The sequence below is a fragment of the Drosophila subpulchrella genome, unplaced genomic scaffold (genome assembly GCF_014743375.2).
Source record: "Drosophila subpulchrella strain 33 F10 #4 breed RU33 unplaced genomic scaffold, RU_Dsub_v1.1 Primary Assembly Seq354, whole genome shotgun sequence".
Lineage (NCBI taxonomy): Eukaryota > Metazoa > Arthropoda > Insecta > Diptera > Drosophilidae > Drosophila > Drosophila subpulchrella.
This window is the reverse complement of record NW_023665577.1, coordinates 3,429,853-3,447,299: the sequence shown is the minus strand read 5'-3', so window position 1 is coordinate 3,447,299 and position 17,447 is coordinate 3,429,853. Positions and strand designations below refer to the sequence as shown.

General features: G+C 42.9%; 2 protein-coding genes across 3 annotated transcripts; both read right to left on the bottom strand.

The window, feature by feature from the left end:
• Positions 1-1,984: 1,984 nt before the first annotated feature.
• On the bottom strand, positions 1,985-9,580 carry LOC119560641 (xaa-Pro aminopeptidase 2). 2 transcript variants are annotated; one of them, XM_037874194.1, is made up of 8 exons: positions 9,449-9,580; positions 7,403-7,618; positions 5,761-5,834; positions 5,026-5,700; positions 4,855-4,967; positions 2,613-3,325; positions 2,479-2,547; positions 1,985-2,420 (listed from the first exon to the last, which is right to left on the bottom strand). In XM_037874194.1, exons 2-8 carry the CDS (start codon positions 7,449-7,451, stop codon positions 2,011-2,013), a joined length of 2,103 nt encoding a protein of 700 aa, XP_037730122.1. In that variant the 5' UTR covers positions 7,452-7,618; positions 9,449-9,580; the 3' UTR covers positions 1,985-2,010. The 2 variants fall into 2 exon arrangements, with proteins under 2 accessions (XP_037730122.1, XP_037730123.1); XM_037874195.1 differs by having other exon boundaries at positions 7,403-7,591; positions 9,449-9,567.
• Positions 9,581-11,287: 1,707 nt separating this feature from the next.
• LOC119560890 (synaptonemal complex protein 4) lies at positions 11,288-16,283 on the bottom strand. The gene is made up of 3 exons (XM_037874584.1): positions 15,885-16,283; positions 13,023-13,355; positions 11,288-12,960 (listed from the first exon to the last, which is right to left on the bottom strand). The coding sequence occupies exons 1-3, from the start codon at positions 16,009-16,011 to the stop codon at positions 11,603-11,605; spliced, it is 1,818 nt and encodes a 605-aa protein (XP_037730512.1). The 5' UTR covers positions 16,012-16,283; the 3' UTR covers positions 11,288-11,602.
• Between the last annotated feature and the right edge of the window lie 1,164 nt (positions 16,284-17,447).

Sequence of the window (17,447 nt, the reverse complement as noted above, 5' to 3'; positions counted from 1 at the left end):
GATGAAGTCACTGTGGGATTGCTATTTAAAGTAAGATTTTATAAGATTATCATTACTTACTTCGACTTAACTTGTAGCCAGTTGCGGTTCACATGCATGACACCCATCCCACTCTCATGCAACATGTCCCCGCAATCAAAACGGAGTCCTCGCTTTTTTGGAGCAGGTCAGGTCGGATTCGCCTCGCCCGTCCACCTTGACTCGATCTCGAGGCCCAGTTTCAGCCCGCCGAAAAGTGGAAAAACCTGCGTGGACCGTGGCCCAAATTGCCGCGTGCCCATTCGCCAGGCGAATCTCTGGCCAATATTCGAGTGCACCGTTAGACAGACGATGGCGATGCGGTCGAGGCAGCCGTTCCATGGCACCCGGGCCAAATTAATTCATGTTTTGGCCAGGCCGTCGATAACTTTGGCCGCCGCGCATATTCATGCCATCCAGTCGGAGCCAGGCTAGAATCCCGCCTGGCCATCGGTTCATCGGAATGGAAACAGGTTCGCTGGCGAAATGGGTCAATCTTTCAGAACAAGTGTCGGGTTCTGGTGCAACCCACAAAAGATGAGGTTCTCCGACTGGTCGACGCATCTCAACTCCTTTGTGCCCGGCGAAACTGGGCCAGGCGATCTGTTCTAGTTCGATTCGGGGGATTTAGCTGAAATGTGCCGCTGATAGATGGGCGCATGGAATACCATTTACCGTAAACGGCCTGGCTCCTTGCATGCCATGACCCCTTTTTGAGAACGGACTTTGTCAATCCCAAGTCGCCTGCCTGGGCAGCCAGGTGCTCAACTGGATTTGACAGCCATTGGGAAGTATTTCATAATGGGATTACACTCGTTGAATAACTATTTTGTAGAAATCGTCTCATTACGAACACAAGTAGGTTGAGTAATCTCCGATGTGTTAATCTGAGACTTTGGCAGATGCTGCAAGCGGTTTATAATGTCAGCTTACCATTAATTTTTAACATGTTCTATTGAGGTTATTGACTTGGTAAGGCGTTTAAGTCCCACCGATGTGCTAACAAAGTCAGCTTCAAAATAAAATTTTATTCAGTTTCTTGTTCATCACGACTAGTAATTTTTTAATGGAGAAAAGAAAATAACTTTTTGTAGAGCTCGGATTATTAGCTATTCAAGAAGTCTATTAATTCTTACAATTTTCCGTTGTGCAACATTTTTTTTCAGCGTCGCTTACAGGGATGCCACAGAAATCACTTCAGCTTTAAGTTGTGTACAATTTATATTGATGCACTTAAGGATCTTACCCCCATTTAGCGCTCTGCGATTTCTCTGGCACCCGTCAAAGCTTCTTTTTTAAGCAAAATATTAGGGAATTATAAAATGTATCGTATTAAGTGACAAGTAATTGAGATAATAATTTGCTCTCTCTTTTCTGTGATTTTGGGGAATTAACTCGTTATCGATCGACATCCCTTATTGTACTGGTAATATCCTAAGCACCCTCTATATAAATTAGGATTTGCAATCTCATATTGTTTCTTCGGACAATAACCGGTTTAAATCGGATCTGTCTGGAAAATAGACAAAGTGACAGCACTGCTAGCAATTATATCTTTTCAAATGAGCAAAAAAGTATGCAACAAAAATCGTTCTCCACAAAAGATGTTCATGTAAAACAGCAGTAAAATAATGCATCAAATGGTTTTTTTCCAAATTATATTTAGAAAAATATACAATGTTATTTCTTAAGTCTACAGACAATGCTCGTATTAATGTAAACAGGTTTAACATATTTTTGGTCGATTACGTTTAAAGATTTTATACATTTCATTTTACGTATTTGGTTTGAGTTATTACCTAATCCTAGTCAAAGAACTCGGTGGCAGGGTGCGGTTTTAATGGACTCAGGGCCAATTGACGTTACTAAAATACTAACAATTGCATTTATTGATTGGTTCGATTTCTTGTTAGTCCCAGATTCTCTCTTTAAATTTGCATAGCTAACTAAATCTACATAATTACAGACAGTGTACACTTAAAACTCTGGACCCTAGGATTGCAGGATCCCAGAAATGAGGATCAGTAGACCGAGGGCTATCAGGGGACTCGTGGTGTGGCCACCACTTCCTCCACTGGTCGCCGAGCGGTACTCATCCTCAGTCAGATATTCCCGGATGTGTCGCGTCTGGTTCATCATCCAGTAGAAGGCCCTCATGTTGCCCAGTCGCTTCAGTTCGTCCCCTACATCGTTTCGGATCTTGGCATTGTACTCATTTAGCATTCGCTTCTCCACCGCACTGAGAAGTGTGCTGTCGATCAGCTTGGGCTCATAGGGCACCATCGTGACGTCCTGGAATGCAAGGAAGTGTGTTCCGCTGGGATGAATGTGTCCGGTGTCCACCACCTCGAGCACGTTCTTCAGGCGGACGCCGAAGTCATCACGCTTATAGTAACCAGACTCTAAGGGTTAAAATGGGATTAGTTCAGGATTAGGTGGAAAATTTGCATGATAACCCACCGCTGGAGAAGAAGTAGCCCTGCTTGAAGTGGAAACTGCTGTTCTTGCCATAGGCAACGGATATGGGAGCTGTTTTTGGGAAGTAAATCCTTACATTACATCGTCCAATCTATTTTAAAGAACCCTCTACTCACGTTCCTCCACGGAGCTAAAGGAACCAATGCCGTGGCCCGTTGCCTGTGGATAGTCCGTCATGTCCTTCCACACCATGCTACGCACCACGGCGTCCACCTCGGATGGCTTCAGATCCGCCGGAAACTTGAGCTGCGTCAGGTGGAGAATTCCCGCCAGCACATTCGTATACACCTTCTTCATCTCCTGCGTGGGTTCTCCGAAGATAAACGTCCGCGAGACGTCCGTGGTGCCCTCCAGATACTGACCCCCGGACTCGATGACCAACAGACTCTGGTCGGAGACCTCGATGTTGGTCACATTGCTGGATATGTAGTAGGGCAGGGCGGAGTGCTCTCCATAGGCCACCACCGTACGCAGGGACAGGCCATTGGAGTGCTTCTGCGAGAGACGCCACAGTTCCACCTCGTACTTGATCTTCTCCTCGGTCCACTGCTCTGTGTGGAATCTGGTCTCCAGGTTGCTCATCGCCTCGCAAATGGCCGCCCCATCCCTGATGTGCGCCCTCCTCATTCCTTCCTGCTCGTCGGAGTTCTTCTGCGCCCTCATAAAGATAATGGGTGAGATGTGCCATACGACGATTTTGCCCGGCATGGAGGAGTATATGGCCTCCGAGGCGCCCGGATCCTGCACACAAGGGGCGGACACAAGGACTCGCTTCCAGAGCTGAGAGTAGGTACGAATGTCACTCCAGATCTGATTGTACTCCTTGATCCTGTGGGGAACACAAAAAATAGTAATCAATCTTAAATCTTTGTAAGAACATCTGCACTAATATATTATAATAGTATACTCGTAGTATTATACAGCATGTCGAACCCAAAATTTCGTATTTAATATTTGAATTAATACAACAAAATATTATTTAATACAAAACATACTAAAATTTATAATTAAAATTAATTTTTTTAAATCTATGTAGAAAATATTAGATGGTATCTATTAGTATACGATGTTAGTCTTTAATGCATAAGTGCTATAAATTTCATGCATTCTCCAACATATGAAATAAAAATAGCCCCGGCTTAAAGAACACTGATAAATTCATTAAATGATATGAACTGTGCTGTCCGATTTTCTGAAATTTATATAGAGTTCTTTAGAGTATATTATTTAGCATGTTGAACCCAAAATTTTATATTTAATATTTTAATTAATACAACTATATGTTGTTTAATACGAAATATACATACATTTGTATTTTAAATGAAATTATTTAAATCTATCCAGAAAATATTAGATGATATCTATTAGTATATGATGTTAGTCATATACTATGTTAATGCTATAAATTTCATGCATTCTTCAACACATGAAATAAAAATAGACCCGGTTTATAGAACACAGACAAATTCATTAAATGATATTAACTGTCCAGTCAGATCTTTTGAAATTTATATCTATATAATCACTCATAGAGTTCTATATAGTATATTATATAGCATTTGATCCCAAAATATTTGAGTAAATACAACAATATATTATTTAATACGAAACAAACTAAAATGTATAACTAAAATGAATGGTTTTTTTTCAATTAAATGATTTTTTTCATTAAATGATATCAACTGTGCTGTCAGACTTTTTGAAATTTATATAGAGTATATTATATAGGATCTTGATCCTAAAATATTTGACTTAACACAACAATATATTATTTAATAGGATACATACTAAAATTTATAACTAAAATGAATGGTTTTTTTTTCAATCTATGTAGAAACTATTAGATAGTATTTTTTAGAATACGATGATAATCGTATACTATGTTTAAGCTATAAATTTGACGCATTCTCCAACACATTAAATAAAAATAGCCCCGGTTTATACAACACAGACAAATTCATTAAATGATATCAACTGGACAGTCAGATTTTTTGAAATTTATATAGATCTCTTTAGAGTAAAGAGGGCTGTATCTTAGCATTTCGTGCATTGGGGCTGAATTAAATTTCGTGTGCTACCGAAACGGTGGTTATGCACACACGAATTTGGTCATTTCATGAAAAGATTTAATGAAATAGGCATAGCATAAACACTGTAAAATTTATTTAAGGCATTTTTTAATTTCATGAATAAGAACTTTGTGATATAAGTAACGATTAAAGTGCTTAAACTAACTAAATTGTTCAATTGGACATATTTCTACTTAATATTAGTATAACCAAAATGGATACAAATCAACTCAAAAATAATTAAATGTACTATTTACTTTTACTAAGATTTTTGTTACCGTATACTTACTTCACACAATCTGCATTGAAGCATTCTGTGCTCAAATGAAGATCTATGACCAAACTGATCTTCTCATGAGCCACATAAAAGAATATATCATCTTGGCTAACAATGGCGTATGACTGTTGGGGAAACGGAGTATTATTTTTTAAAAACTAGTATTAAGATAAGTAAACCCACCTTCACCACTGGCGTGTAGGGAATGTCTGTGCCCCGGATGTTGAGCAGGTAGGCCACCTCGGTCAGGGAGGTGACCACCATAGCATCGCAGCCCAGGTGCGCCAGTCGCCTCCTCAGCTCCTTGACCTTATCCTGCCACTTCTCGCCGGCGTACCGCTTCTCGTGCAACTTTATCAACTGGTTCTTCGGCGTATTTGGTCGCTCGGAACCCCAAATGTGATCCACCAGGTTGGTGTTGATCTTGACCAGCTTGAGCAACTTGCCGTCCAGCTGGCGTTCCCACTCGATCCACAGGGAGTGGGGCACCAGATGAGGATCGGCGCCCACACGTTTGTCGATGCCTATGTGACTGCCCAGCCAGTCGGCCACGGTGACGTTCCCGCTGATCAGATAGATCTCCCAGTCGCATTCCAGCTCTCCATCGGCCAGCTGGGCATATCGGTCCTCCACCCACATGGATGCTCCCTTATTGGTCACGGCAGCAAAGGCCCGCACACCCGTGAACCCGGATAAGTAGCGTAATCTCTGATCCCGCACCGCCACCTCCGTGTTGAGATGCTCGTCCGTGGAGGGCAGTATGTAGCCATCGATCTCGGGACCCTGCAGCGTGGCCCTAATCTGCATTTGTTCGCGCATCGCCATCAGGCGATCGTGGTGGTCGCTCATGGGCTGGATCTGCCAAATAAATAGATAAGTAAACAAAGATATATACATTCTCAAAGAATCCCAACTCACATGTTTGGCCTTGCGGTACTGGCAAATCTCCCGATGATAGCCTTTTGGTTTCTCCGCCGCCACGAAGCTCACGGCTGCAAACAATTCAAGGCCGTAAAAAACGAAACAAAATATTTGCGAATCGTAAAAGAGTATGATAAATAAAATTTAAATTGTTGCCATTAGTATTTGTGTTCGTTATGCTTATTTACTAATGGCCAAACTAGAGGTTCGAAAATAGCATCAAGTACGTCACGAAGCAGCACAAATTTCCCACGCTCGTTAAACGCCCATGCGACGCGACTTTTAATATATATAATATGGAATATTTTTGCAGAAGTGAGCCATGGCACCTCCGTAGTGACATTCTGACAATTCGTTCGAATTTCACTTTCACTTTTTGGACCACCTGAGTCTACGCTGCGTATGCGTGATGGAACTTTAGCTCGACTTGTTCTGGGCTTCCAATCGGAACATATAGCAGAGCGGTTACTGTGTGCTGTATATCAGTGATTGGGTTGTCAAAACAGAAAGACAGAACAGCTGACAAGTGAGTGAACGAGTGTCAGCATCCTGGCCAGCTTTTCAAGCAAGATTTGTCAAAGTTTTTTTTAAAAATTATCAAACAGAACGAATGCGAATGTTTGCCATATGGACAGAGGCAAAGTACATATATTCAATTGATTTATTAAGCCGCAACCGGTGACATGGTAGACCAAAAATAAACATTTAAGTTCCATCGACGGCATAAAGATTATGGAATACAGCTGGCCATTTCATATCAATGAATTGTTAAAGAAAAATTTTAAAAATGGACCTTCAAATATTTGATATACAAATTCAATAGTTCTTGTTTTTACTATCATATACTGTGTTTATGCTACGCCTATTTCATGAAATCAATTCACGAAATGAGCAAATTCGTGTGTGCATAAACACCGTTTCATGAATTCGATAACACACGAAAGTTGACTATGAATTCAGTCCCAATGCATGAAAAGTCTACGCACAGCCTACTTCACAGCCTACTACTCTATAGAGCTTTATATCAAATTCAAAATATTTGACAGCTTTACTAATATCATTTCATGAATATGTCTGCGTTGTATAAACAGGGGCTATTATAATTTCATGAGTTGGAGAATGCATGAAATTCATAGCATAAACATAGTAATAGTAAAGTAGTTTCAAGAGCATTCCATCTTCGTCTTGACTAATTCAGACATATTTCCTTGATTATATTTTCCTTTCTGTTTAAGTGGAAACATTTGGGAATTAATTTTCTTGTTAATAGCCACATACTCATCTCTTCGAAAATAGTTTATGTGATTTAAAGAAAAATATGCGATAAAAAACCATAGGCGGGGGAATGGTAGACCAACATCCAGTTGACACAGCTGACTTTGCGTTTGTAAAAATAAACATTATGCCATTTGGCACGAGATGGTCGATCGCATACTTTCATGACGCATTGTGGCAGGGATATCTAATCGAAGGCTGAAACACCGGGGGGCAAAAGGAATTCAAGTTCCTGAGGCCATGTGCGAAACATTGTTCGTTTACACAACTGGCCAAAAATACCGTAAATCGATCAAAAGTCCATAAAATCAGCATCGCCATGGGTTGGCCTTAAAATAACATAGTAATCGGTGGTCGTACTCACCCAGCAAGATGCTCAGCGCCAAGCGCCAAATCCATTTGGCTGTCGTCATTGTTTTTATTTGCACTTAAAATTTCCCGCGATGTACTATTCCGTACTCGAAGTCCGTGGAACTTGGCCCGAAAGTGGGGGAATTGTTTGTGTTTGCCAGAATGGGATCTTCCTGCCTTGTGCACTTTTGCGAATAGTTCCCTTTTTTCGAGTAAACAAATCAAGCGGCTGCAATTAATGATCTGAGTTAGTGGCGAGCGAGATCGTCGGAATGGTAATGGATGTGGAAATGGAAGTGGGAATGGGACTGCACTTTTCCGGTTAATGACCGCAACGTGCCACATGTTGCACCTAGCTTTGCAGGGCGGAGTGGCAGATATGCCAATCTAGAGGGTGATGGCCTCGCCCGGCGCTTTCTTCTAATTGATATGCCGTGCACCGTCTGACCAACTTCTAGTCCCTGGGGTTATAACTCATCTGGAGGCGACATATGTATAAATAGCCATGATATCAGTCCGTTTAGGAATTTATAACTTCCGCTATTCGCGGGGCTCTTTTGAATTCGGTCTTTCTTTTTTGGTAAACACCAATTTGGCAACAATTCTGTTTGGGTTTCTGTTCCGTAGCTTAGCCAAATATACTTAATTGCTGACTTAATTAATCATGCGTAAAGCCGAACAAATCGTGCTGGAATTGAGCAACCAAATCCAAAAAGTGTGGGTGCCTGGGGAAGTGGATGGGATTCCAAGTTCCGAACTCTAAGGCCAACCTTATAGGGCACCTAAAAAGGGGCAGCGAATTAAAACCGGGTTGTCAATTGCACATATGGCAGTCAAACCAAGTTGATTTTGATTGAGGAACATCCCAAGAGATCGAGTGCCCCAAACTAAAACTTTTGCTAAACTGTCAATAAAACAACTCAATTGCTTTGCCTTTTGTACCCCAAAGCAATTTTTATTAACATATTTCGACATGACCAAGAAATGGTTTTGATTTTAATGTCGTTTCACTCATTTTATTTTCAATTGAGCGATTGAAAACAATTTCGCCGCCTGGGCGTTACTCGGCTATTAGAGGTAATTTGTTGCTGCTTCCATTGTACGGGTGGCCTTTTTATTGCCGTGGTATTGGCGACAGATATGGCGAATCCAACGCCCCACATGCCATTCACAAAGTAAGTAACTACATAGTATAAATAGTACAACCCACAAAAGCTCTTCCAGCCACCGCAATGAATATGGTTTGCGAAAGGCCATTGAAAGGCATCGGAAATAATGGCATTAAATAAAAGTTAAGCAAATTCGCCAAGTTGTGGGCGCTCGTCATCGACAAATAGACATTCATATGAGTATGTGAAAGTGGCAAATGTCCCTGTAATCCGCCTCCGGCTGGCAATTATACGCTTGACTTTGGCACCAAAACAAGATGATGCTCTAGTTATCATCGCATATATCAATTTGCATGTGCTTGCGATGCCAAGTCGTTGCCATAGAGTGCATCCAGTGCCAACTGGCTAACTGCCCTTAGATGTTAGTTATATCACAATGTACTGCTAGACAGAAAAATCCCCTTAAATGGGGGAATAAACACGGAATGCAACACCTGCCCACAAGTTATATTCGGCCTTTTGTTTACGTTTCTAATTGGGGAACATTTCTTTTTGAATTGGGAGCAAGGTGGTCTCATTTGTTTTCTTCTCAAACAAAATGCAGCGCCTTTTATTTCGATTTCACTGCCGCCGCTGACTCACTCGAAGCACATAGTTAAGCAGGGTTGCCAAAAAAAATCACAAGAACCCCCCGCCAGAAAGCACATAGATCTGCCAGTCTATTTTATAAGCTATTTGTAGTTGGTTGATTTTGAATAAAACCGAATTTTGCGCCAAACGCACACCTTGAGCGTCACGAATTTGAAATCTTATTCACGGCAATTGCACATTAATAACATGCGGACCACAGCGCGTATGGGTGACGTGCTGACAGCGTTGCGTATACGCAGCGTGTACCGCCAAGTTTGCACAGCTGTCCGAAATAGCAGCGGAATTTCAGAACTATCTACCTTTGGCGGTTCCGAAAGACCCACAAACACACACACTGTTTTTTATTATTATTTTCTGAGTTATAAACCGCGGGAGGAGCAAATCCAAGCGAACCGCACGCGTGCAAAGCAACAAGCAAACTGAAAAACTTTTTATGTTGCTATTTTGTTTTTTTCGAAATGTGTGGCAGATGAAAAAGCGCTGGCACACACCCACAGAGTGAGTGAGTAAGATATATATAGAGAGAGAGAGGGAAAGAGAGGTTAGAAGCATGCATGCATAGACTGTTTAATCGGGAAAATAATGGCTTGGGGAAAGGCGAGGAAAAGCCGAGGGAAAAGCGACGGAAAAGCGAGGGAAAAGCGGGGGAAAAGCGAAGGAAAAGCGGAACAGCTGAGCGAAAGGCGCGTGAGCGAGAGCTTTAGCGTTAGACGCTCGCCAGACAAAAGTCCGGAAGAAAATGGGAAAAGTCTCCTCTGCTCGACTGCAGCACAGTGGTCGCTCTTCCATGGACTGCAACCCAATCCTTACCCATCCAATTCCAGTCCCAACCATCACAATGGACTTGTAACAACTTTGTGCGACTTGCATTTCCATCCAGCCAAGTGGAGCAGGCGATGACGTCGTTGAGCCCTCCATGGAGTTTGAGTTTTGCAATCGACTGTTTTCAATGGAATCGCTAGAATTCGATGCTGTCAATTGGTATTTTATTGCTTTTAAATTGATTGTTTAGAGGCGACGGCAAGCGGAGACCACTGTGCGGGCCATTGCATAATCCCTCGTAAACAAATACATATCCGAACTGACGAGATGAGCTCTTAATCTGGAAATCACTTTGTTTATTTCATTCGGTCGCGAAGCAAGCGCCTTCCCACTCTGCTCATTTAGCTCATTTACACAGAGACAGCCACTCGATTTTCCGATGAAAAGCGGAAAATGATGGGAGTGCCGAGTGGCGGGTGGGAGATCAATGTGCTCTTATTTATTATGTTGCAAGCTCGCTCTCCCTTTCCACTCTTCATTTCGATCGCCCTGCTCTCGATTTATTATTAACTAATTAAAAATCGACTTTGAAGCATGCCGCCAAGTGGCAAATAAGCTTTTGATCAATACGCCTGACAAGCAATTAGGCGTGCGGTTGCCATGGGTTTGTGACTTCTACGTAGTTTGCCAGTAAATCATTTCTGGTTAACCTCTATAAAGTATAATCTTGTGGTTTTGGTAGGTGAACTGCATCCAGAGTAATAGAATATATTTATTATGTATAATGCAACAGTTTTCCTAAGGTTATTAACACATACAGTCGGTTAATAACTATCCTATCTATCATAAGTATCTTAATAAGTCAAAGTGGTTCATATTTAGGGTTTTTACTTTTAACGACCATGGAAAACATGGAAAATAAGTTTTTTGCTAATAAGGCGCTACTTACAAAGTTATGATGCACTTAAAAGACTTTTGACAAAACGGCTTCTTCTCTTTGCATTACCACCTACGAAAGACAAGTCAATAACTTTTTGCAGAAAATGTTTAACTAAGTGATAAAAAATATGTTTAAGCATGGTCACTGAAAAGAGCCTACCACGTTCCATTTTATAAACTGGTTGGCGGAAGGTTTTTACTTTAAATATTTTTTAATTGCATAATAACACTTAGTTACCTTTTTAAGCTTGGCTAAAATGACACCCTTTTATTCTCAGTAACTGCGTTCGGGATTACCTACTTTGGTATTATCCAAAAAATTGTTCGAGCTGATATCAAACCAATAAAACTTTTTTTCTCAGTGCACAGATTCTCCAACACAGCCAAAAAGTATGCCACACGTTTTACGAAACCCATCCCATAAATACTTACCAACATTATCAATCGAAAATATTTATTCTGACTTCTCATCAGACTCAATAAAAATGTGCTTAACTATAAAGAAAGTGTTTAAATATAAATATTTTTGTCAAACTTTTGAAAAATCTTAGGGGCTAAGGTGCATTTAAAATTAAACAGTATGGCAAATGATTTCGTTTCGATTCGATTATTCGTTTGATTTGCTTGCAGCTGCTCTCAGTCAACAATTTAGAAACCAAAATAAACAGCCAGCCGGAAAAGCATGCTCATTTCGTCCTCGCAATCTCGAAGTTAATAAATATTTACAGGGCACCATTTACGGGGATCATGGTCTACAGGCATTCGTCGGTCTCCTCGTTGCCCATGGGCAAGATGACGGGAGTCGAGAGATCCACATCGAGCAGCTTCATTTGGACATTGTCCTCGTCCTGGACATCTTTGCCCAGGCGCTGTTCCTGCATCTCGATGTCCAAGGTGCCGTGCTGCCGCTGGAACGAGACCACAAAGATCACCAGCGAGGCCACGATGAATATCACAGCGGTGCCGGAGCACAGGGCTATGATCAGGGTGGACCGGTAGTTGGAGGGTCCCGAGAGCTGGGCCGAGTGCTCATCAGCGGAGTTGCTATCGAAGGTCTGGCCAGCATCGTGGGGAGGATAGGAGACCAGCGGAGTGGCGGTGCTATCGTCGGAAGCGGACTTGGCTTCCTCCGCAACAGGCTCTTTTTCCTCCTCCGAAGAAGCAGATTTTTCATCTGATTCATCGCTGTCTTTCTCCTCCACAGAGTCACTGTTAACGTTGGGGAAGATAACGTCTTTAACTGGCTCCTCAGTGATATTTTCTTCTTGGTTCGCCTCTGAAGATGTCTGGATAGGAATTGTGGGTTCTTTAAGATCGACTTGTTCTACTAAAACTTCTCCCTTAGGTTCCTCTTCGCCTATCTGGGCCACTTCTGAAACAGACGCCTCGGTTGTCTCGGCAACTTCAGATTCCTTGTCTTCAGGATCTGCGGCCTCCACAATGGTTTCTTCCGAAGGAGTAACGCCCTCCACTTGAGCCTCCATTTCCGCCTTGGCCTCGGTTTCCACCTTCTTCTCGATCTCCTCATTTGGCTCCACAAAAGATTTAGTGGTTTCCACGTTTACCAACGGTGCTGGTGAAGTCGAAGTTTTGGTGTGGGTCTCATCCTCTTCAATGGTGTTTTCGTTGATCTCATTTAGCTTGTCGTTGGACTCCTCAAATTTGCGATCCTCACGAGCAGCCTGGGGTTCCTCGGAAGGCTGAATCTCTGGTTCCTCGGGCACCTCCGGTGCAATTTCAATGGGAAGCGGGTCTTCCACACCCTGTTTCTTGGTCACTTGGTGCTTGGACTCCTCATAAGCCGGAGGCACCGGAGTGCTGTCCTCGTCAACCTCCAATCTCTCGTGCTCCTGCTCCAGGGCCAAAAGATTGGTCTTGGTGATGGGCTGCTCGGTGATGGCTCGATCTTCGTTGAGGATCACGGAAACCAGGTCGCTGGTCACGTTGGGCAATGGTCGGATGCGACTTTCCAGTTGCTCACTGGACACTGCAATATTGTCTGTGACTGCCTCTGGTTCCGCTTGCTCCTCCTCCGACTCCTCGATGTGGATGGGCTTCTTTTCCTCGGCAGATTCAAGAGTTTTGGGTTCGCGAGCACTTAAAACAGCAACTGTGGAAAATGTATTTAATTAGACTTACTCTTTTGGAAATTAGTAAATTAGTATAACTTACTCTCTTGATTTTGGAGTGCAGCTTCGGCGGCCTTTTGAACTTCTTCGATAATTGGATCCACTGGAGAAAGCGCATCTTCCACCTCACTGTTCACATCATTTTTGATATCCTGTTCCAAGGTTCCGCCGTAAACCGATACAAAATTGTCTGTGGGTTCAACAGGATCGGCAGGATTAACTTCCTCTTCCTTGGGTTCTTCCACAGGATGAGCAGGAGTTGTTGCATTCAGGATCGGTGGTTCTGTCGTGGATAAACTCTCTTCCAACTGGATAGGGAGTGCCGTGGTGGAATCTGCCACTTCTTCTACTTCTGGAGATGACGAGGTTGACTCGACTAAAACGATAAAAGTGAAAAGCAGTTGATTAGAATATGGAATATCAGTAAGTTCATTATTCACTTAAATTGGATAGTTTCTTAAAGATATATCTTTAGTGGTGACCATTTAGTCAATACACCAACCACTGGTAAGTGCAATGTAACATGTAGAAAACTCAGGGTGAAATGTCGAAAGAAAATCGAAGCTGAACCCCTCCAAACCGGAGTGAAATACGAACCGAACCTTAATCCGAAACGAAAAACTTATTTGTTATTTGCTTTATTTTCTGGGACTTATATAATATATATACTATAACACCATTTGGGAAACTGTTGCTTTTAAATTTTTAAAATTTAATGATAGTAAACAAAACTGAACGTTCAAATGGTATATACAGGACATTTAAAAATTACAATTGTCTTTGCTTTAAATTTGTTTATGAACTTAAACTTTTAAAGTCTGAAAGTTTTTAAACTCATGTTTTTTGTTGAAATATAATCGAATTATTAAAATCTCAAGACATATAGATTTTAAGACGGAAACAGCGCTCCCTATAACAAAAAGATTACGAAGATTCGTGGAAATGTGATTATCGCTGGTTCGTTGAAGAAACTCTCCGTGTTTCAGATAAGTTATATTATTAATAACACAACTTTACAGCGATGACTAGGCGCGGCTTTCTCCCCAGAAATTGAGAACACGTCGCAATTACTTGACCAGAAATGGAAATAGGCACGGAAAATATTAAAAGCTTCTCTCAAACTTTCCCCGAAAATATCAGAATGCATTTAAAGGCGGAAATTAATAAAATGTTTTTTCGAACGATGTTAATAGAGGGACCGCTACATTGATAAACTTCCCATTTAACGCGCTAATAAACAAATATTACATTCATATTATAGACGAGTGCCATTAGGCCTTTTCGATGGGTTCTTTATGGCCCCGATGGGCCGATTGGGTGTCTGTCGACAGGCAACATCGATACGGCCCATTCATAGCCACATCTAGGCGGCTATCATCGCTGTCATCAGTGCACATTTTCTCACACATTCATTCACAACTGGGTCCCAGAGTACCAGGCCTGGTAGCCCAATACTACCCGATCAACCCGAATTCTCCTCCGGAGACGTTCGCCCGCGCCCATTACTCAAAACGCTTGGCCACTTGGATGGGGGGACGGGTGGCAGTGATTAAAATTCCAGTCACACACACCAGACACCACCAACAAATCGAGGAATCCCAAATTAGTAACCAAATAAACAAACCAACGAGACCGGGCAACCCAGCCTGTCGCATTGTGTGCCTATAAAGTAGCTGACTTATTTATGAGGGGACATCTATTCCAGTTCCCCCATCCCCATCCCCATCCCCATGCCATCCCATCCATTCTGGGTCGGAATCCCTAAGAAGATGCAACTCGTTTCGTGGAAAAGCGGAATTATTAGATGCTCTGCATGAGATATGCATGGGCGGTCGGTCCATGCCCATTTCTATTCCAATTCACAGTCCCTATACCAATCCCTTGGGAACGAATGCCAAAGAACAACAAATAGGTACAATAACACCAGAGACTGTCTTTGGGTCTTAAAATGGGACAAAGCATGCCGCACAACGAAAACAAAGAAGCGGCCAAATGAGGAAAATGGCATTTAGAGGAAAACTACACGAAATCGATTTTGTTTGGCTACGCAGCTTGCCGCAGTTGCAGATGGAGATGAAGATACAGATACAGATGCAGATGCCGATGCAGTGACCAAAACCAGGCCAGTGTCAGCTGTCAGACCCTTTTCTTTGGTATGGGTGTGCCCTAGGAATTATGTTTTTGGTGTCTAAGTGAGAGAAATTACATGTCTAACACAGAGTAACATGCAAACAGCACGCCACATGATCAATGATCCTTTAATTTCGAGCTGGGTCCGTTGATAATTTATAAATATGATATGGGTTTGTTCACCCCGATAACTGCAACTTTAGTGCCATTAAACTCTCCCTCGATCACCGAGTCTTGAGTGCCATTAAGCTCCCCCGCCTCTCCAGAGTCCCGAGCTAATCCCCCATCCCAAAACGGAACCGATATCTTCGCCTTATCGCACAGTTTGAACTGCGGTGACCGCCTCAATTGGCCTGTTACCAAACATTATTGAACTTTCGCACGCTGCCGGCGAGCATGGAGCGCATTTTCAGTTGCCGATGGGGGCATTTGTATGACACCCAAGTGCCACCGTTTGGGTTTTGGCTGGGGGAATCGAGGGAATCGAGGGAGCTCTGTGTCGCCCCTTCCGCGGCAGTGGCATAATTACGCTTGTTTTGAACCATGCCAAGCCAAAGCGCAGCAAACGGGGAAAATCGCCATAAAGCCACCACAGTACACCGCATCGCACGGCATCAGAAGATATAATATAAGTATATAAGTCAAAGGCCTGATGCGACCGCAGCAAGTGATTACGACAATCACGATGATGGGGGGACGACAATGCAGCCCCAGTCCCTGGGATGCCTGGGATGAGATATGCCCACCACATTATACTCTCTATATCTATACTCACTTGGCTGAGCCGAGCACGAAGCCAGCAGGCAGGCGAAGATCACGAAGAGCAGCGGAGATCCCAGCTGAAGATGCAGCCTGTTTCTGGAGGAGCTGCAGCTGCCGCGGCTCTTAGAAATACTGGCCATATTGAGTGACTGATTGATTAGGTTGTCGCTCCCAGTTTGACGGGCCCGAAATCAACTGGCCAACACGCACACAAACACTTTTGAACACGGGATGCGCACAGATACTCGGCTGCAGATAAAGAATATACAGCTGCACTTCCTTGAGCGACTTTTTCAGCTGTTGCTATAACTTCGATTTGACTCCGGTTTTCAGGGGCCTTTTCGAGGGGTTTCCAGACTTATAGACGACCACGCACGACGACCGAACGCGTTGGCCACTCGCAAAGAACTAAAGTTGAGAACGCGTGCGCTCTGGAATTTTGTGTTGCTGCCGTCGCTGCTGATGTTGCTGCTGCTTGTGTTGCTGCTGCTTTTGTTGCTTCTGCTGCTGCTGTGGCAGGCAATGCATGTGCTGCGGTCGTATATTGATGACGACGTCGGTCCCTTGCCCTTCCCTTCTCTCTACCTACTCCAGCTACCCTTGCCCCTTCTACTGGCAGATCCATCATATGCCTTGGCCTGGGTTTATTTGCTCTCGGGGTAATAATAGGGCCTGGCAGGCAGGCGGCTTCTGCTTCTACTTCTGCGGCAAGTAAGTGGGCTGCTCGGCCCTAAAAACTCCCCATCGTACACATGTGTGTTGGTCTGATAAGTGTCAGTGCCTAGCGCCGGCCCCAAACCAAAGCAAAGCAAACCAAACTGAAACCAACATTTTGGCTTGGATGTGGCCAGCTCTTCAGATCCACAACGTCATCGTCATCGAGCCCCTCATTGTGAGAGTGGTTGGCAGCCAATTCGCTCGCAGGCGTTCTTCCCCCCACCCATCCTATCCTCCCTTCGAACTTGGACCAGCCGGGTCTACCTAAGGCCCTATGTCCATGCCACACACCTATCCCTAGCCCCATCCCACTGCCCTCGGCCCAGCACTCTTATTGTTTATTTGGTACAACACAAGAGCTCCAATACAAAGGAGAGCAGGAACAATGAGGGTCTGAGGACTGGCCGGACTAACCAAACATTTAATATCACCTACGATCAGATAGGGAGTGTAATTGGGGCAGTAAAAAAAATCCGAAATTCAAAGTGATATGATAAGATTGCCTGGGAATCGAGGGTCAAGTACTTGAAAGTGAAGTTAAGCTATATTTACCAAGTCAAAAAAAATCATTATTTGACATGTGGAACCACATTTGAGCGGTAAGAGTTTAAAAGGGTAAAGTTTTAATTATCTATTTATCATGCACTTATTTCAAAGAAAATGCATAGAATTAGTAAATAAAGCTTCTAACTGCACATAGCTTTTCTTTAAATATCATTAGATATTGATTCATTATAAGTTATTATCAGTGGTCGATTCAGCCTTTGGTTGTGGCATGTGTATATATAAAAAACTTGTTGAGTAGAAATCAAAAATTCGGAAAAGAATACAGATTACATATATACTTCTTAACCCGAGT